This window comes from Agelaius phoeniceus, chromosome 12 (assembly GCF_051311805.1).
Source record: "Agelaius phoeniceus isolate bAgePho1 chromosome 12, bAgePho1.hap1, whole genome shotgun sequence".
NCBI classification, from domain to species: Eukaryota; Metazoa; Chordata; class Aves; order Passeriformes; family Icteridae; genus Agelaius; species Agelaius phoeniceus.
The window spans coordinates 13,374,335-13,395,742 of NC_135276.1; the positions used below are offsets into that span (position 1 = coordinate 13,374,335).

At 40.5% G+C, this 21,408-nt stretch overlaps 2 protein-coding genes across 5 annotated transcripts; one reads left to right on the forward strand and one right to left on the reverse strand.

Moving 5' to 3' along the window:
- Nucleotides 1-2,196: 2,196 nt before the first annotated feature.
- Nucleotides 2,197-17,519, reverse strand: PRMT7 (protein arginine methyltransferase 7). 3 transcript variants are annotated; one of them, XM_077184833.1, is made up of 18 exons: nucleotides 17,088-17,519; nucleotides 16,125-16,300; nucleotides 15,296-15,332; nucleotides 13,856-14,005; nucleotides 13,190-13,298; nucleotides 12,405-12,517; nucleotides 10,960-11,201; nucleotides 10,624-10,801; nucleotides 9,421-9,548; nucleotides 8,502-8,661; nucleotides 8,008-8,091; nucleotides 6,969-7,016; nucleotides 6,098-6,187; nucleotides 5,335-5,496; nucleotides 4,857-4,931; nucleotides 4,288-4,448; nucleotides 2,978-3,074; nucleotides 2,197-2,417 (listed from the first exon to the last, which is right to left on the reverse strand). In XM_077184833.1, the coding sequence occupies exons 2-18, from the start codon at nucleotides 16,217-16,219 to the stop codon at nucleotides 2,262-2,264; spliced, it is 2,085 nt and encodes a 694-aa protein (XP_077040948.1). In that variant the 5' UTR covers nucleotides 16,220-16,300; nucleotides 17,088-17,519; the 3' UTR covers nucleotides 2,197-2,261. The 3 variants fall into 3 exon arrangements, with proteins under 3 accessions (XP_077040948.1, XP_077040947.1, XP_077040949.1); XM_077184832.1 differs by lacking the exon at nucleotides 17,088-17,519 and adding an exon at nucleotides 16,796-16,933; XM_077184834.1 differs by lacking the exon at nucleotides 17,088-17,519 and adding an exon at nucleotides 16,544-16,788.
- Nucleotides 16,764-20,972, forward strand: SLC7A6OS (solute carrier family 7 member 6 opposite strand). 2 transcript variants are annotated; one of them, XM_054640751.2, is made up of 5 exons: nucleotides 16,764-17,120; nucleotides 17,890-18,267; nucleotides 18,571-18,771; nucleotides 19,652-19,775; nucleotides 20,238-20,972. In XM_054640751.2, exons 1-5 carry the CDS (start codon nucleotides 16,779-16,781, stop codon nucleotides 20,357-20,359), a joined length of 1,167 nt encoding a protein of 388 aa, XP_054496726.2. In that variant the 5' UTR covers nucleotides 16,764-16,778; the 3' UTR covers nucleotides 20,360-20,972. The 2 variants fall into 2 exon arrangements, with proteins under 2 accessions (XP_054496726.2, XP_054496727.2); XM_054640752.2 differs by having other exon boundaries at nucleotides 18,574-18,771.
- The last annotated feature ends 436 nt before the right edge of the window (nucleotides 20,973-21,408 follow it).

Below are 21,408 nucleotides of genomic sequence, written 5' to 3' on the forward strand. Positions count from 1 at the left end.
GCCTGCAGGCTTAGTCAGGATCAAAGCCATTGTCATTTAGAAAAAAAATTGCCTGTGCTGGCAGCACCAAATAAGTTCCTTCCAAGAGAAAATAGGATTCTTGCTCTGCTTATTAGGATGCCCATAGCCAGCAGCTCTTCCAACTCAGAACATCACTGCAATGCTTCTGTCAGGTCTGGGAACAAATGGAGGCTGACTGCTGCTCTGGGTAATGTGTCTGTTTGATAAAGTGCCTTTCCTCCCCCAAGTGTGTGCCTGCAGTAAAATGCCCTGTGGAACAGGACAGAGATAGAAACAGTCCCTTATTTTGTTCCTGCACACATATGTAAGAAATGGCCAGTGTCCCTCTGTAAGCAGCTGTTTTCCACACAGTTGACAGATCACACCAGGTTTTTAAGCCCAACCTGAAGAATTCACGTAAGTCAAGAAAGACTGTTACATGTAATAAATAGTCCTAATTACACACACTTGTGGTAAGGGCTTGCCTCAACTCAACAGCTCCCAGCAATTTTAACAATTTTAATTTTAAATCCTTAAAGCACTTGCAGTGCCTGTCTAAATGCACAAGCCAAATCAGCAAGCATTAGTGATGCTGGTAACACTCACAGTGAATTAGAACATGCACAAGGTTTCTTGAGCATATCCATCACATTTTGCTCTTCTAAGGAACCCACAGGTGCTAAAATATGCTCACCATTCCCTCCTTCCAGTTTTTTTTGGTGTTTTTTTTTTTTTTTTTTGGATAGCAGCAAAGCAATTTCTGCTCCAGGTGCACTGAAATTTAAGATGTTCTTCCTTACATGCTCACAGCTCAGCCCTGGGAACACAGTTCTGCAGGTGGTTGCTACTGCATCCAGCCTCTTCCCTTCCCTTTCACTGCACCCACCCTGAGCATCTTAAAAGTACAGTTTGGAGAAGTGAAATTCACACACATCAGCAGGAGCTGCAAGGTTTCTGTTCATGAGAAAAATGGATCTAAAATTTTGGGAATATTGCAGATTGCTTGTGGGTCTACAGATATGATCACAGCATCAGGGAAAAAAAAGGAAGAATTTTTACTCACAAGAATGATGTATCATGGTGACCAGGAAAGCAGAGTAGGGGAGGCTCCTGCTGCCTCGTGGCTTCTTTATGTTATTCCTTTCACTTTGCTAAGCTGCTGCTCAGAGAAATAGGAGTAGCTTTGTAACTGTCATCCTTGTGGATGGCTGACATAATTTGGGACTGGCAGGACATTGATTTTCTATCAAAACTTTAATAGGTCACACATACAAAACAGCTATCAATTGATTCTTCATCTAAAGCAGAACTCACTTCACACAATGCCACTGCATCCAATGTGATCTGGAGAGCAACTAAGAAAACCTCAGCAGTGGACATGTGCTTCTGCAGAGCAGCTCACAACTTAGCCAAACTGGCAGGTTTTATTTACACCTCTGATGGAATTAGTAATTTTTAATCATATATTGACTATTACATATCTCATAAAGATTTGCTTTTTGCCCATGACTCTTTTTCTTTAGTTCTGGTCAGACTATCATCAGTTTTGTCACTGGAAATTAGAAAGTATATATTCAAATTATAGAAACTTTCTAATTTCCAGTCACAGCTTTCCAGATTTTGGTCACTTTTTGGCACAGGACTCTTCAGAAATGCAGCATCTCAGATCATCAGCTGCAGCAGAACATCAGTGCACCACAGTTTAATTCCCTGGCCATTTCAGCTTAGAACCAACCACATCTTAGACAAGTCTGAGAGCAGCTAAGCTGTTTCCTTCTCCCTATTAAATGTACTAATGTACATATGTAGCTTGACTTGGGATTTCTTTGTGGGCAGTCTGGAGATTATTTCCCATTTTACAGTGACAAGAGCACAGCCTAGAAATAGAAGTGTTTAACTCACTTTTCTCTAATGTCAGTGTAAGGCCTGGTGTCCTCATCCAATGATATGCCATGCAATAACCAGCTGCTATTGTCAAATCAACTGTTCTGTACCTCCTTAACACTATGTAAAACCCTGAAAGAGATGATGAAAAGCATGTGTGTATATATGTATATAAACCCTGACAAGAATACCTGCCCCAAAGAAATGGTTCCTCCTTACCTCACTAACTGTATTTTGAAAACAAACCCAAAAAGGTTAGAAGTATGTTTAAGAAAAGTTTGCTCTCTGAACACCATAAAAGAAACCTTCTGCTGTACAAAAAAAGGAAATACTGTATATTTATTATAATTTAGGAATATGAGCAGGAGGAAAGAATTTTATAATAGCTTAAAATCCATGGCAATCTCTCCTGTCTTTGTGTCAAACTTTATATCATATGTGACAGCAGTAGGGTCTGACAGAATTTCTGATTCAATAACAGAGCTGAAGAAATAAACAGCTTGCTTGCAGTGGGGATTCCATTCACAGTTTCCCTAAAGGAGAGAGTTAAAAGTGAAAGAAGTCAAAATCTACAATATTATTATTATTATTATACAGTAACAATGCAGTAAGAGTTCTTGTTCCCAGCTGAGCACACAGTGATCAACAGTTATCATTTACACTGCCATCCACTCCACTATGGAACACTTGAAACCCCATCTGCTACACCACACACTGAAGTCACAGACCTAAAAATGGATTTGGTCAAAGAATACTGAGAGAGAATACTAAAAATACTTACTTCTTCCTCTCCAAACTTTTGCTTTTGTTAAACTGAGGTTATTTGCAGAGAAAAAACTCTGCTTTGACCTAGCATCCCATTTAAGTTCTGAATTTGATTCCAAACTAGGGAGCATTTGGATGCAAATCAGACTCTCCCATTTTAAGGTACATCCCCTGCTCCCCATAAAAACATGAACAGATATTTTTAGTAATTCTGATGACACAGTGTTCAACCAGTGTGGGAAGGGGTACTACACAACCCAAGCATGGCCAGCAGAGACCCTGTGCAATCCTACAGACTTTGATATACTGAATTAAAATGAAGATATACCTTTTCATTGGACAGTTGCATCAGTCCTGTACTAACAGAGATATCAGCAGTAAGATGATATTCCATCCACAGAACTGCTCCATGGCTCTTGCCTTTCCTGGGGAGAGATGCAGGATAGAAACTGTCACTCTCCACAATCCTGGCAGCTTAAACACTGCACTAGTGCTTAAGTGAGAGCTGCAAAAGCATCAACAACTTCCTTCCTTGAAAGAAAGCTGAACAGCTGACTGAGTTGGTAATTGGGGGCAGAAACTTTAAAGTATTTGCAGATATGAAATCCAAAAAAAGGCAAAAAAGAGAACATGTCATAACTACATCTGCTCAGCAGCACAGCCACTTAACCAGCACTGAGTAACATGGCATGAATTACACAGCATAAGCTGAGAACTTCCTTTAGAGACCCCAGCTTCTACTGGCTCTGAATTCAGGGGAAATATTTACCACACACACGGTGTCACTTCAAGTGCCTGCTCCACAAGAAGCAGAGGTCATGTCCCTGTGCTGCCTGAAAACAACTGCTGCAAAGGCACAGAGACCCCACAGATGGCTCTGCAGTCTACGAAAGCTTCAATTTTGTTTAATGAGAAACATAGCAGTGTTTGAGCTACATAAGCTCTACATAGTTAAAAAATAAAGCTTTCTCATTTTAAAATTCTTTACAGAATTAAGTACAATCCACAGTTATAGTGCAAAGTATCTCAAAAGATGTGGCAAAATATAAAGACTGCCAGCATTATAGTTACAAGGATAACATATACATTAAAAGGATAATATATACATTAAAAGCTATTAACATATATACAACAATTATATGCTACTAGCATATAATTTTAAAGCTATTAAACATAATAATTTATTAATTATTAAACACAATAATTTGACAAGCTAAGTAGAAGCTTTTTCTGCAAGAACTCAGCAGTAGGCAACAAACAGAAACACTAAAAAACATCCAGGTAATATTTTATTTTCTCTAAACTATAAATTAATCTATTTAAATTTTAAAACATGGTGAGAGCTATTAAAATGTTGTTTTTTAAAACAGAGGCATATTATCTAATGATATTATCTAATCTAATAATATCAAACATTATTGTATTATTGTTATAGCCTACTGTGAATACCCAAAGGAAGCTTGTGTCAGAGCAACTTCCACAATCTTAGGTCACATTATTAAAATCTGCCAAGTACATCTGCACCAGTTAAGTGTAATACACTTAAAGGAGCTCTAAACTCAGCTCCTCTAAAGAGCTTGACTAGAAGGAAAAGAAATGGATGATGACAAAAATATTTATTGCAGTGAGGAAACTGACCTTAAGAGCTTCACAGAGCCCTCTGTGCTGAGACAGTGCTGTGGCACAGTCTTTGTGAAGTCAAATGTCAAAACTTCCTGGGGCTCTGAGAGTGACTTGCAGGGATATTCCCACAGCGGGTGAGGTTCTGCTTCCTTGGATTCCCTAAAATTCAGAGAATCCTGAAAAAAGGAAGTAATAAAATTAACTGAAAACGACAGAACTGCACATCCAAAATATTCAAGCAATAGAGCTGCAAGAGGGCAGGACTGCACTTAGTCACAATGGAGAAAATGTCCTACATGCATGAAACAAATGCTGTGACGGGGGCCCTCAGCCCTGTAACAGAAATGGGCACTTTCAAAATACAATGCACTGAAATTTTCTCTTCCCTCAATATGAATCCCACTCTACAATTGCCTATACTCCTCCAAATTAATCTAGAGCAAAGCTCTAGAAACTGATACAAATGAACCTCAAACAATGGTGTTCTGCCTAACACACAAGTTTTTCAACAGTTACTAAATGCTTGATTAAACCAAACTGAATTTTTATTTTGCTAAGACTTGTGGTGAAACTGATTTTCTTACTTTAATCATATCATCCATAGTCCGGACATCAAAACCTTCACAGATGCCACAGGGACTCCGGATTCTCCACAAGTCCTGGAAGAAACAAGAGCATTTTGTTTGGCTTTATCACAGGAAATGGGAAATCTTGCAATAATTTTAGCTGTAGCTTAAATTCAATAGGAAACCACATACTATGTATATATTGCTAAACCATTACAACTACTGCAAGAATCAGAAGATAATTTGAGGAAAAGGTTTTATTAAGTTGGTTAATTCTTTAATCACTATTTTCAACTCCTCTAAAGAACATTTCTTACCATTTCTGTGTGTGGTTTACTTTAGAGCAGCTATGGATCTGCCAAGATCTAACCCTCACAGCCCCTCCACTTTCACTATCCAGCACAGGTAATGCTCCCAGTAGTATCAAACATCTCACAGCCTACCAGAGAACCACATTCTCTATAGCCCCACAAAGTGGAGTGAGATCATCACTCACCTGGAACTGCACAATCATCATGTGCAAAGAAGCAGACTGAGGTAGGACAGTGACATTGCTGGCAAGGTGAGAGCTCAGAGCTGTCCTGGCATACCAGAAATACAGGTTATGCCATGGCAACAAACTTGTCGTGAAAAACGGCTCTCCCACAAGGACAGAAATCTTGGCAAAGGAGGGAAGAGATAAAAAGCATTATAATAAAGAAAAACAACTCACAACACAGGCTCTTTAGATCTTCCAGTAGCTGCCAGTGCAATATATTATGTGAAATCATCTAGATTGCTCCATAGGGATTTAATTATTGTACACTGCACGTACAGCACGCTGGACATTGTTCTGTGGGTTTAGCTACCACATTTTAAATTGAATTTTTATGCAACAAAGTTTGTGAGAAAATATTGCAGTTTGAGTTTGGAAGCTTTGTAATGAGTCACAGAATTCTGAAGTTTTGAAGTATGTTATTACTTCCAAATAGATTGCAATCTTCTTGAGTGGCCTGTGGAAGAGTTACAGCCTGGTAGAACCAGTTAAACTGCCTTAACTACTGGGGCAATTATGCAGCAGGGAAAGTCAGACCCTTCAAAAACAAAGCAACAACCCTCCCACATTCTTTAGCCTTCTTTAATTTTAGTGGCACATGGTGTGAACCGTTTACTCATTACATTTTAGATTAATTGGGATGTAACAGAATTCATTGTGGGTACAATTCATTTTTACCTTCTGCTCCCTACCAACTCCTGTGTAATGGACAACTGTAACATACCTTTTTATCTTCCAAATGAGAAGGCTTCAGCAACTCTGGACGGGCTTCTATTATTTTAATTTTATCTTCAAGATTATTTGCTTTAAAAAACTAAAATCAAACATTAACACACTGTCTTTATCAAAAGCCACAATTGAGTCCAAAATAACAATTTTATTAAAAAGAAGTTTGGAAAAAAACCCCAGCAACTGAAAGAAATTTTAACAAAACTGCCTGCCATAACTCATGAGGATGATACAAGTCTATTCTTGAAGGCTGCATGCACCCAGAGCCAGCATGTCTAGGGAACTAGAGCATGTGCCCTAATCTATCCAAAAAGGCAGATAACACAAAAGTTGCTCCACCTTCATTCATTTGTACTTTGAAGCATATGAGAAGGATAATCCAGCAAAGTAAGAATCACTTCACCTATGAATACATTGCATATTTGGCTTTTCTTTGAGATCAGGTTCCAGCCCTCCCTCGCCCACCATTCCTGGTTTTGCATTTCTGAGCCACAGGCTGAGCCAGATCTCTTTCAAATACACAGTGCCAACTAAAGGAACCACAGCCCAGGGATGACTCCAGGAAGCTGCTTCCAGTCACTCCTCAGGCAGCAGCTGCCTCTCCTGAACAGCTTCCACTGCTCTGGCAGAGCCTTCCCCAAGGCACAGCAAACATTCCCACTTGTCCCAGCTGGAGACAGAAGTGCTGGATGCTGCTTGCCAGCTGAGACTGGTGCAAGCTTTGGGATGCTCTCACTAACCCTCAGAAACAAACAGCCTGGCTTTCATCACCAAGGCAATGGCAGCAGCAGAGCAGCAGCTCAAGCAGACAAGCCAAGAGGCATCTGCAAGGAGAGATCCAGCTTTAACAGAAAATGGATACTCACTTTTTCCATGACAGAACAGGACACCCCAGAGTTTTCTAAGGTAAACACCTAATGAAAAAACACAGTTAGTCAAACTACCTTTATAGTTTTTAATTAAAAGTATTGTAACCGAAGAATGAAGCAACATTTTGATGCCCTAGTGAGCACAGTTCATATTCCAGAGCCCACTATAATGAATTTTTTTTAACAACAAAACACCCCCCAAAACTACAGGTTAAATACTTCTGTTTTCACAGCTATACAGGAAAAAAAAAAACCTCAACAGAATGCCAATACTTATTTTCCACTTTTAAGTTGCACACAGCATATTAACATATGTGCTAAGCACATATTTATTCATGAACAAATGAAGGCATATCACCACTGTGCCAAATTGTAAATGCTGCTTAGTATAACCTGACTGTATCAGCTGGAAAGTGCTCAGAAGCCTTTTGCAGTAAGAAAAAAATTAGTTTTTATCCAAAATTGATGAATTGTTAGGAAATATGCTACATTCCTCAGGACTATATTACATTACACATTCCCAGCTACTCAGTTCAGCTCTAACATATTTTAGTTTAAAGAGCCCCCCATCAAGTAGGGCATTTATGTGTCTGAGACAGCCAGGCAGCTCTCAGTTACACACAGAGCCAGTACTCTTACTGCTTCCTTACATATCTTCCACTCCAGACTAGGTAATAAATGTAATTATGGAATTGCAAACATAAAAGAAAAATACCCTCCCAGACATTTAGGTTCATAGAGTTTCTTCAGAGAAACAAGAAACAAGATGGCAAACAGAAAGCGGTGGGGAATAAGGAACTTTCCCTCAAAACTACAAATTGGTAAATGTCAAATTTGCTGTTAATTATTATCTTCCTAGACTTCAGCTTGACCAGAGATGAATTTAACCTCCCCTTCAACACAATGTGAGCCTATTCCTCACTTGTCCCTGAAGAGGCACTGCAAATAGTTAAATAATGAGCTGGAAATGAACTCCATGAGAAAAAAATACCAAGCTAAAATGCAAAGATCTGAAAAACAGGACAAAGTACTGTACCTGTTTTGCTCCAAGATAATGAGCCAGCACAGGCAGCAGACTGCCATCACTGATACAGAGGCAAACACTATCTGTTTTCAGAACCTACAGAAAACAAATAGTCATTGTTATTCTTATTGCAGAGGGAAAAGTTTTCCACACTTTATACACTTTCATATCGAATGACTGTAAAAAAATTCTCATGTAATGCCTTTGGCTTAGGTCTGAAAAAGTTTGCTCAAAAATGTAATGGATGTCTTTATTCAACTGCCAATACCATGTTTAACAAACACCCAGAGCTACTACAAATCCTATGCACAAATGGCTGCTTACCATTTATAAATTTAATACTGAAGTTTTCAAGACAAAACTATACCTTCCATCTTCTGATGGAAGAAAAATACACTTTGTGAGCAAAGTCCTTTGCAGGGGACAAACAAATTCCATAAATAATTCCATAAATAAAGCAGTGTGTGCATCCCTCAGAGAAGGCAATAGAACCTGCAAGCACTCACTTTCCTCAAGGACTCGATGTACTGGTGTGTTCGGCTCTGATCATTCAGCTCCCCAAAGCGGGGCCTGTTCCACAGCAGATGGGCACGACACCTACAGACAGGACTCTCCACACAGACATCTGCTTTGTGCTCCTCTTCCTCTGCTCTGCTCTCCCCTGCTCTGGAAAATATTGCAGTCTAGTATCAACCACAGCATCAGTAAGACATTTTTGTAAACAACACATTGACGCATTTTGGCTGATACACACAGTAATGAATTTGAACTCTGCCGTCACTTTTTTGAAGCTACTGGTTCTCCAGAGACATTTGTGTAACTCTGCATTTCCAAATGAAGAGGGGTCAAAAAGAATTTTCACCTTCTTTAAAAGACAAAACCGAGAACCATTCCCCACTTTACCACTAACTGTGATTGTTAGGTACATTAGGCTTTGCCCTTTCAACAGTTACTTGTTTGGATTTTGGATTCCTAAGTAAAAAAGGCACAGCAGATTCAGACATTTTAAAGCAAGCACTGGTTTAAAAAATGTTTGCTGCAATTGCCATGACAGCCAACATGACTAAACTCTTTTTAATCTGAGCAAAAGGCAGCAACCTCAAAAAGACAATGCTGACTAGGAAAATAGAAAATGGAATGGCAATTATTTCACTTCTTTACCTGTATGCCACTTTAGCTGTGCTGTATTTTAGGATTTCCAGGAATCAACCATGATTGTTTTATGCTTCTTTGTCAGAGAATGCAACCAGGTACTAAGCAGGAGTTTGCAGTCCAACTGAGGTTTTAAGCATAATGTGTATTTTCCACCTGTGCCCATATTAGCCTTTAATATTTTTCTACTCTTTAGGCTCTAATCTTGCTCTTCTAGAAAAGGAGCTGCTCTAAGAGCAGCAAGTACTGCAGCCTTTTCCCACAGATTGTTACCTGGCTTTCTGCAGGTTGTACCACACAGAGTACTCATCACGACAGGCAGTCAGGGACAACTTCTCACCCTGCAGAACTGGCTCCTCACGTGGAAGAAAATAAACACACTGCATCCAGTGATCTCTCCACTGAAAAAGTTGATATAGAAAACCTGAGAAACTCACTCATAAATAGCAAATGGAAAGTAAACAAATAGTAGGGAATCAATTAGGAAGAATAGGCACAACTTTGAAAATGCATGATTAATTTAAAGAACTTTGTTCAATTTAGCAAGGCTGAATAAAGACCAATATCACATATTGAATAATACTGATTTCTTGCAACAGAATAAACCCAAAGCCATTGGCTTGCTCACTGGCCAAGCTTCTATTGCAACCAAATAAAAAAGAACCAAAAACTGCTTTTCATTTATTAATGCTGCTTACCCTCCACAGTTAACTTGTGTTAGAAACCTGTATTGATCTGCTGACAGCCTCATGCACCCAGAATTATGACACTTAGTGTCACTCTGATCACAGCACAATTATTTTGTGTTTCAAAAAGATGGTTTTTGCACTGCAAATATCCTATGCTGATCAGTCACACTAAGCTGATTGAACACCTCCAATTTGATAATTTCAAATTTTATTCTCAAACATGCTAAGTGTAGACAATCATTTTGTAACTTCCGTTTGACTAAGTTCATCCTACTGGTAAATTCACTCACAAAAAACCACAGGAATCTGAGTTAATAGTACTTCTGTAATTATCTGTATCAATCCAGCACTTTCCTACACCAGCCTCTTTTTTTCTTATGAGAGTATAAATATATTACCACAAACATAACACTTACTTGGAAATTTAATAGAAGAACTACAAGGAAGCAAAACACAGACTAATATTTAATCAGGGATAGAGACTATTTAGGAAAAAGATACAGAAATCTTTATTTCTTGAACATAAAAGAAATAATAATATGTGCAAGGACAGCTTCAGTCTTTAAGTTTTATGTAAAAGATGATCCTTAACGTTTAACATTAAAGAAAACCTCAAATGGGCATATACCATAGCTAAAATTTCTACAAGTTGCTTATTTAGTATCTTCCAATACAAAAAATATTAGCAAAGTTCCTAAGCTATTTAAGGCAGAGCTGCTAAACCCCCCAGTACTCCAAAGAGTTGCTCAGTCATCTGACACTGGTATCTGAAGGCTCAGTATTTTACCTGCAAAGCAGAAGTGGGTTTTACCCAGTAGGGAGCCATTGAGCAATTTATCATCCCAGAGGGGTCCATGTCAATATCCCACCAGGAAAGTACAATTTGTGCCTTGCCAGATCTCACAGGCTCCAGCTGCACTCTATAGCAGGTAGAAGCACTCTGTACTGGTTTACTGAAATCCACACTGCAGGGAAGCATGAAAATTGTAAAAAGAAATATTAGAAAGGAAATTGTAAAATGAATTCTTCAGAAATTCTCATCAGTTTCTTAAGCTCAATACACAGCTTATATGAAAGGCATAACAGGATAACTTTGTTTTGGACAAAACAATGTCTCCCTTACCTGAACATTTTCACCACATCACTAAGGGTACTGAAGTCACTTGAAGGCATCTGGTTCAGTTGGATATCACAAACAGAAGGAAGACCTGGACAGTTCTCCATTTCTGAAGGTGGAACAAGTATTTTTTCACCATCCTCTGCTTCAATATGAACAGGAAAGAGTTTTTTCCAGGACCACATTCTTCTGGATTCCACTAACTGGACATAGACTGTTGCCCTGTGAGGCACTGCCTCACACCCTTCCTGAGTGTTCAAAACAAAGGGTAAACACATTCAACAAGTTTCACTTATTAACATAAGTAAGATTAAATCAACTGAAATGCAAACCCATTTAAAGAGAATTTGGACTGGGAGCTTTGAAATCTAAACCACAAGTTATTGTAGAGACTTTTGTAACATGAGAGCAATTTGTCTCTCTGTGAAACAGAATGCACATATCTATCCTGTTCAGTGTGGTTCAGCAAGGCCAGATTACTTCACTAACCATGCAACATTATCTGTTTACTAGCCTCAGTTAAACTTGCATTTCCATTCTTGTTCTGAAATAAGAGATAAGCTTGAGCTTCTCAGGGCAGAAAACTACTAAGCTATCAAAAATACAAGACAGGTGCTAATTGCAATGAGGAAATAAGAAAAATAATGGCTCAAATATTTATGCAAGGATAACTTTGTATCCATGTTAAAGAGTGGAAAACATACAAGTTGTCCTAAAAATCCCACTAAGAACCAAGAGCCAACCATGAACTCATAAAACAATGCTTTTACAGAAAAAAGACTAATTGCAATTAAGAGTTCTAAATAGAGATCACTACAAAGTTATGGAGTGCTGTTGTCTTTATGTGGTGTCTTTTAAACTCATGAATGGAAACTTGGAAACCTAAAGAAAGTTCTGCCATCCACATTTTAATGAAGGGAAAATATTAGAAAATGTAAAAGAGAAAGCCCCAAAATTAGATTGTAAGTCAAAAAAAGGATGTTATTTAAATACACTGTTTAAAATATTTTCACATGCAAAATGCATATGGAGTAGTAAGAACACAATAGAAAAGGATATCCAACCAAAAATGTATCAATGCCTGGGAGGTGAAGCTCATCAAATTTAGGAGAATTTTTTAAAATATCTTGGGACAAAGTTATTATTAAGGAGAGCTTCAAATCAGAACTGGATGCCTTTCTGAAAGACATTTGTTAACCAGCAAGTTATTGGTTTCAACCAAAGCAACTAGGTGTATTTTCAGAGCCTGTGATTTACAATATGAATTCAAATAGCTTTATTCTAGGAATGAATCTAATAAATTATTGACTGAATAAGAAACTAGCAGAGCTGATAGTGTATTTATCAAGGGATACAGAAGCCTAAGTTCTGTATAATCTTTAGCCTACTTTATAAAAAGGCAGAAGAATTTCTCTAGTGATAGATGTGACACACTCCCTCTATTTTCTTACCTGTACAAGATATTTGTGTGCATGCTCATAGGTTGGTAAAGCTCCTTCTCCAATCAGCTCTGTATCAAATAATTCTGTTACCAGGATGTTTGCCCGACACTGCATATCTCCATCTGAAAGACACAAATTAGCATTGTAATGTTAAATCTTTTACCTGAATACACAAGTAATTAAAAAACTTATTCCTGTTAAAGAGTCTGCTGAAGACTGGAAATTATTTCCTACTTGAAATACAAATGGCTACTGAGATATTACCAGAACACTTTCTTCTGTAGATTTCCAGTGTTACTTTCTAGAATGTAAAGTATTACTGAACCCTTAAGGTTGAAGACCTTTAAGATCAAGTCCAACCACTAACCCAGCACCATCACCATGTTCACCACTAACCCATGTCCTCATGTTTTTCAACACTTCCAGGGATGTTGACTCTACCCTTTCCCTAGGCAGTCTTTTCAATGCTTTACAACCCTTCCCGTGAAAAGAAATTTTCCTAATCTCCAGTCTAAACCTTCCCTGGCACAACTTGAGGCCATTTCCTGTCATCCTGTCACCTGGGAGAAGAGGCAACCCTCACCTTTCTCACCCAATAACTCCTTTCAGGCAGTTGTAGAGATGAAGTCTCCCCTAAGCCTCCTCTTCCCCAAGTTGAACCCATACCAGCTCCCTCAGTGTACTCAACGCACTTGTTTTAACCAAAAAAACGTGTAAGAAATAAGAGTAAGAGCTATTCCTTCATGGTTTTCAGGTACTTGCTAATTTTTTCAAGCCTAGCCTATTCTTCTCACCTGGGCCAACTGTGACTTCAGTGGAATGCTTGTTGATTACTTTGATCTTGTCAGAAAAACCATTTTTCTCCACTATCTTCACAGCAGCATTAGCCATGGGCTTAAACACCTGTGAAGAGCGAGAGTGTAACAAAATGGTACCCTTCAAGTCAGCTTTCAAAAATGGAAGGGCACTAACACAAAATGTAATACATTTAGTTCTGAACAAAAATTAACACCGTCCTATCTTTTCCTATGTTTGAAGTTCACTCTCATGAACCAAGGCAATGAGCCTCACTTGAAAAATTCAGAGCTTCACTGTTACAGTTATCAGCTGCATCCAAAAGCTACTCCAATTTAACTTTTGAAACACAAGAATACACATTAATATTGTAGCATTTACATTAAACAAATTCATTTCTTTGTAAAAATAAAGATACCTATACATGCATCAACAGAAGGCCCTAAAGACTTACATGTGCTCAAGACACGATGTCAATGAAACCAAAACACCCAGCACTGAAATACTCACTGAAGGATGCCAAAAACCTGCTTATATTAACAGTGTAATTGTGAAGAGAATTTCTGTTTCATTCAGAACAAAAATAACAGAGATAGTACACAACCTGAAAATAAGAGCATCACAAAGAACATGTTGACTATGTGCAATCCCTAACAAACACTCACCTCAATGGCATAGCAGAAATCTGCCCCAGCTGAAGCTGCCATCATGGACAGGAGTCCTGTGCCAGTCCCTATGTCCAGCACAATTGCTTTCTCACCTCTCTCCTTTACTCTGCTCACTGCAGCACAAATACCTTGGTAGTATTTCACATTCTGTGGAAAAGGAAAAAAATCAGCAACCTTTTATCCATTTATGTTTTTAATTTTTGTGCAGAAATCTTGCACTCTTTGACTGTGAGTTTATAATCGGAAAAAGTCCTACAGACACTCCTCATGCCAAGCAGTCACACCAAAGCCATCTTCAGCAATATCAAGTGTACCTGGCAGAATCAGCCCATTTAAAGTATATCAATGTTTATCATAATGTTCATATTACCATTGGTCAATCAGCTATTCATAACATATGTATGATTTCCAAATGTCATGTATTTTCCCAAGTAAATAATAATCAGACCCATGGGAGATACTACAGGTTTTCTGATTAATTTTCCCCTGCAGGACCACTCAAATAGTCATATTCTCCCTATGGCAGTACAAGAGCTGAAATATCTTGGTTTAGATTCCTCTCTTCATTTACTCAAAAAGGGTCATACATGAGAATTAAAAGTGTAAATCCTGGGTTTTAGTCACAGGCCATTAAATGGAGCTGTAAGCACACCAGCACCAACAACAGGAAGAAAATAAATGCTGTCAGCCACAAGATACAGATTGATATATATGGTTATATTTTCTTTATAACGACCTACTGTAAGACATTCCTTTCCAAATGATTTATCAAGCCTTTCCAAGGACTAGACAACCTTTGAACATTATACATTTGGAAGGTCTGCTGGACCCCCTTCTGAACAATTCTAGTCAACAACTTTGATACATATAATTCCAGTAGCTGTTTTTATCACTCAGACACAACCTGCTGCCTCTACAAAGTTCATTAAATGCCTTATCCCACTGACAAGTTTTAATTCAATATGAATTCAATATTCATTGTGGAGGCACCAAAAAAATCTTTCAAAATGTTATTGATGGAAAGCTGACTTAATGGCTAGAGGAAAATGAACATTTGAACTATTCACTTCAGGCAGACTTCATCATGCCTGTACATATGGTAGAAATACCACAGAAGAACAGACTTTACATATACTCCTATAAAAACTAAGAAGCTCAGCTTCACTTTTACAACCTTTGAAATTTCATCTAACGAGCACTCTGTCAAAAATGTCAAACACAGAGCAGCAAAATTGGCTATTGAATATAAAAATGTTCTGCGGTAAACAACAGAACAGTAAAGTCAGATGTAAGAAGGCATCTTCTTACATTAGAGAGTACAAAAATGTGATCATTTAATCTTTCAGAGAAACCCATATAATCACACAGTGAAGCTATTCAAGAGAAATGCAATGGCTCTTTTCCCACCATTCAAAAGGGTTTTGGTTCTGTACTTACTCTGTCCTTATCATGAAGCATATCTGCATAGCGTGACCTGCAATGAAAGATATTCCAGTTTAAATACTCCATTCTGCAAAGCAACTGGTCCCTGTGCCCCACAAATGTACAAACTGACACACTCTGAAGACCTGAAGTGTTTCTCTAATCTAAGGGATAATGTAATTCCAGTGATCTGGCCATCAGCATATAAATCAACTCATGAACCACTGGAACAAAAGCTCTCCACAGCAATGGACCCAAGGCACAGACAGACCTAGGGACAAAACAGCTGTGAAGTAGCACCTGGGACACACATAGATTCATACAGAGCAATGAAAGACAGACTACTAATGACCTATTTCTTACTGAGACTTAAATTTCTTTGGTTCCCATTTCTTCATGGTTTGCACTACTCAAAAATACCCCAAAATAAATCTTCTCACCTTCTCTGGCTATTACACTAAACTCTTAAAAAGCTACAACAAGGACAGACAACTGGCAGTTACACGTTGCACTGCCATTTAAAAGCAATTTGGTAAATGCATTTTACCAGCTCAGGATTTACAGATCCTGATACACTGTCAGTATCAGGATCAGCTCCACAGAAAACAATTTTAAAAAGTTAGAAGGAAACTACTTGGAGAATGGTTTACAACATTTTACATTGACAGCTCTGCTCCGTACACCACTGGGCACATTTACTGCCGTTTAGACGATTCTACAGTCTGGTCACCTCATGCCCTTGGAATTTCTACAAAGACAGACCCCCAAACTGCCCTTAAAAAAATGTTGGATTTGCTCATTTTTCGGTGTCCTTTAACAGAACAAGCTACTTTTCCAAGCATACCTTGCAATCTCCTGGTGGTAGTCATAGTCCTCACCCTCTTCCAGCCACTCCATCGAGCCAGTGGTTGGATTGGCTCTTCCACAAAAGGTTTTCATGATCAATCTCAAGCCGTATTGTATTATTTATGTATTGTGTGCAGCTTTGCTTTCGCTTCAATAGAATACACCAAATGCTGGCTGTTAAAAAAGAAAAAAATAAAACCAACCATAAAACTTTTAGTAAACACAACAATTATCACTTTAGCTCTTGTACATTTCCCCCACTACATCTGTCTTGTCCAGAAGCACTGGTGACCGCTTTATGCTTTTTTCACAAGGACGTTTTAACCTAAAATCTGTCACCTAGCCCTACACTGAAAGGGGACCCTGAAGATGATCGAGGTGAAACCCCTGCGAACACAACGGCGGAAAGAAACCAACACAGCAGTAAATCCTCATGGAAGAGCATCCATGTGGATCAGGCCGGCGGCGGCCCCTCTCCCGGAGTCCCCACAGGGGGGAACCGGCACAGGCCCGGCCCTTCCCCGCCTCAGGAACGAGCTGCGATGGGGCAAGGCCGGAGCGTTCCCCGCCATTCCCAGCCCGGAACCAGCGCAGCGGGCCCGACAAGCCGCGGGCTCGTCCCTCCTCAGAGCCCCAGGCCGGCAGCTCCCACATGCCGCGTGTGCCCACCTTGAGCCCCGTGGGTGTGCCCGCCCCGGATGCCGCGTGTGCCTGTCCCGGACACCGCGTGTGCCCGCCCCGGCCCCGCGTGTCCCTGTCCCGCGCACGGCGGTTGCTCCCCGCTGCCGCCGCTGAGCCCGAGCCGCGGGGCCGGCGCTGCGCGGCTGCTCCGCCCTCTCTCGCAGTCACCATGGCGGGCGCGGCCGTGCTGCGTGTGCGGCGGAAGCGCGGCGGCCCCGAGCCGGCCGAGGCGCTGCTCCTGGCCTGCAAGCGGCGCCGGGCCGAGCCCGTAGAGAACAACCTCTTCAAGCTCGTAGCGACCGTGTCCTCCAAGGTATCGGGGTCGGGCCGGGCCGGGCCGGGCGGAGTGGGGCGGTGCTCCTGGATGGGTTTGCAAAGCAGCGGCCCTCTCTGGCTGCTCCTCGCGGTCTTGCGGGGCTCCGCCGTGGGTGCGCTGCCCTGCAGAGTAGCCCGGCCCCGGGCAGCGCCGTCCCGTGCCGCTAACCGAGGGCACGGCGGCTCCTCCCGCGCTGTGACAGCCGCGGCACGGCAGCAGCACAGCTCCGGCCCACAGCACGCACTGAGCCCCTGACACTGTGCGCAGCGCTCCCTTCTGCACTTCTCTACGCTCTTCCTCACTTGGAAACTACACAACAGTCAATAAATGAAGCTTGAATTTCTGCTCTGAGAGATGCTGAAGCTCCGCCCTACAAGGATAACAGCCGCCATCCAGCCTTTTATATTGAGTAAGACTTGTCCCTCTTGGGAAATGGTCTTCTTAGCATAAAGGAAAGGAAAGGATATTCTGTCCTACATTTAGGTCCGTTGCAGTCTTCCAAAGGCATGTGTTTTTCTTTGGAGAGCTATTCTGTACTACAAAGTTGTGTAAAAATCAAATTGAAATAGGACTTCTATATCTTGTGCTTTTTTCCCCTCCTAACAAGAGAATATTATGATTATGTTGCTTAAAGTCATAGTAGAAGTTACTTGAATGTTGTTAGGATTATTGGTATTGCAGTTCTTCATCCCTTCCAGGAAGGAGTATGACTTGCTATGTTGATGTTACCATTAGATTCCTCCTCCTCTTTGTTCCTTTCCCCCAGAATGAACCAGTTCAGAAATATGTTAAAGATGCCATCACGCGGGACAAGGCAGCTCAGAGCCTGCGGCCCCCTTTGGGAAGCACCCAGCAAATCCTTCAGGAGCTGCGCTTTGCCAAGCAGGCGGAAAGGAAGGAGAAGCGGTACCGGGTCATCTCCAGCCACCGGCCCCACTGTGCGCACACAGCTGCACCTGCCACAGACGGACAGGCCGTGCCCCACGGGGACAGATCGGGGTCTGAAGCACTGCAGGATGCTTCACCAGAGGAGACTGGTGCTGTGGATAATAGTTCAGACTGCTGTGGAAAATTCCAGCTGTTTGATATTATACAGGAAGAGGAGACAGTGGGAGATTCCAGTGTAACCACTGCAAACCCACAGGTCAGCTATGAACTTGGGGTACTTGAAGTACTTTGGGATGGCTGTTGAGTAGCACGTGGGCAGATTGAAAGTATTCCACTATTTCATAGGAGCTTTAACTAGATGGCAAGTTGGAATGTTTCATGAGGATCCTGAGTGCACTAATGTTCAAACTGTGCCGAGCTGCTGCTTAAGGAAGGGCTTGTACCACCCTATTTTTCTTTGCCCTGGTCTGATGGATAAGTTCTCTTTTCATCTGAAAACTGTTGGCTGTAAATGAGACTTTGCATGAATTTATTGGAAATATTTTTCATTTTTTCTCAGCAGAAGACCAATCCAGATGCAATCCTCTGCAATGCAGTAGAGATGATCCGTGAGCGTTTAAACATTTCTGAAGATGGTAAAGAACAACACGGTCACAAAGAAGATGAGTATGTTTATGACATCTACTATAAGGAAACATCAGCCCCTGACTGGATTGAAAATATCCTTTCTGTACAGCCCTATAGAGAAGAATATGAATGGGTAAGAGTGTGGAAAAAACAATCTTTCTCAATAAGAAAGACCACAAATAAAAGATGTTTAAAATTCTGCTCTTGGAAGCTGCCATGCCAAGAAAGGTCCTTTAAGGTAGACACTACATGTATGCTCAGTGACTTCTGTGTTAGGCCTTTTGTAACTGCCAGTCCCACGTTCCTGCAGGTTACTCTTATATGATCCCAGGACATCATATAACAAAATGGAAGGGATGCTGCTCATGTCATGAGAAGAATCTGTCTGGTTTCAAACTGACAATTCCATTTTGGCACAGGAAACTTGACTAATTTATGTCTTGCTTGCAATTAGGAGACAGCCAGTAAAATGGCATTGTAAATAGGACTGAATGAAAAGAAGAGCAAGGGGGAACACAACTTTTACACTATTTGAGGACTTGACTTTAATCTTCATGAGAGATATTTTTTCTTAATAAATTCTTCTTCAGTGACTGTGGAGTTAGGAAGTTTAATGTAGGGTTTAGTCTTGTATTGTATAGTTCCTGTGATCAACAGACTTGTATATTGGGAGCCTGAAATGATTTTCTGCCTTCCCTGATCTATTACACTACTGTTGAAGTGAGTAGGATTAAGCTAGACATTAACAGTGAAATGCTGGACTGGAACACATACATGTGGGACTTCACTGATTTTTCACCTCAAGCACATTTGAAGTGGTGTGGTGAATGCAGTGACAACTCCAAATTCTCCTGCAGTATGCCCTGTGTCACTGCACAATTCCTTCTGCCTGCCATCAATAAGTATTTCCTGGCTCTTTCTGATCTGTATAGTATTGCACAGCTGGATGAAAATTTACTTAACATTCACTATAAACACAGACACTCATCATTGTGTTTTATGCTGACATGCAGGTAAATGATGATCCTGGTCCAGAGGAAGTGTATGATGATGAAGATGATGAAAATGATGAAAATAACTGGCGTAATGATTATCCTGAGGAAGATGAATTCTTGCCGGAGGAAGATGGAGAAAAAGGTACACCTGTCATAAATGCTGTTTGCTTTCCTGCATGTATACATCCCCTCTTTTTTACATGCTATCCCTAGAAAAGCAACTTAACTGTGCACTGCTGGGGTAGCATTTTGCTCTTAAAATGGTGAAATGCGTGTAGAGGAGGATTATCTTTCTTGGAACTAGAAGAGAAATTAATGTTTGTGAAAAGACAAAATTGAGAAGTCAAATTGAGGCTGCTGGAATTGCAGAGGTTTGCTTGCTTACATAAGGAATCTATGACTTGGGTCCACATGATTGTGAAACACTGCCTCTGCCTTCTGAAGTCCATACCCAAGTCCTTCAAGCACAGTTCAAACCTCAGCTCATACAGAAGTTGTTCAGACTTCGTTAGTTTCTCAAGAAGCTTAAACTAGTCTGTTTTTAACTTATTTTTTTTAAGTAAAAAGAATGGATAATCTAGAAGTGTTGATGCTTTCTCTGCAGATTCTGAAGAGAGCTTCAGTGATGAGGACCAGTGTTACAGAAGAAGAACATGGGACAAATATCGAGAGGATGTTTTGAAGGAATTTGGATATGATCAGATTGAAGATTTGGATTCTGACTAACAGCCTGGTTTTGGAGATAAAATGCACACTGAAGGTGAACATTTGCTGCTGTAGGAGAATGTACTATCTGAGCAGCCAGCTTCAGCTGGTGGACATTAAACAGATGGGTGTGTTAGAGGTAAAAGTTAAGTTATGTTAGATTAATGTATAGTTCAATTATATTGTATATATTATGTAATATTAATTGTATTATGTTAAGAGTTTGGAGGGTTGTTAGAATGTTCTAGGAGAAGGGTCCAGGGTTTGGTGGAAGGGCAGTCTGGTGGGGCAAGGTGAGGTTGAAGAGGGTTTGGATGGAAGATCTGACCAATCATTCGAAACCCTGCAGAAACAATTGGTCCAGAATGAACGGTGGTAAAGACCAATGAGGAGCCTGGAAATGGACCAATCACCATGAGGATCCATTGTGGACCAATCCTGGACTCGAAGGGGGCTATAAATGGGGGGAGTTCGTTTGGGTCAGGGTTCTTCTTTTTGGAAATTTGCTTTCTGGGGAGAGCCCAGTGCACTCGGGGGTAGCGTTTTTGGCTCACTGTGTGGGTGCTCAGGCTTATCCTAGGTATTCCGTTCCTTTTAGCTATTTCAATAAATGACACCTCTTTTTCCAGAGAAAGTTTGACCTCGTTCATATTTATAAATAGATGTGTTATAAATGATCAAACAAAAAGCCAAATTATCAAAATGCAAAAGATTTTATTTTCTACGATCAAAAACAGTCCTCAAAAACCACAGCCAAACAGACAGTGTCTAGCCCGGGGTCGGCGCTGGGTGAACCTGGATCTGACCTCTCTCGCATCAGACCTCCCTCTGTTCCAAGTGCCACTTCCAGCAAGGCTGTTTATATATACAGCTTTTTATGCCTGAGCCAGAAGCACCCCGATTTCTTTTGTAATCCTGCATATGCATAAGAGTTTCTTTCACTGTGCAGGCTGGACATCTACCCTCCACCTCCAAGGATCTCCTACAAAGAAAAGGACTTAAACTCTCTGCATGCCCTGCTCTCCTTGAGGGATTCCTTGATAGCCATTTTAACTATTCTCATTAATTTT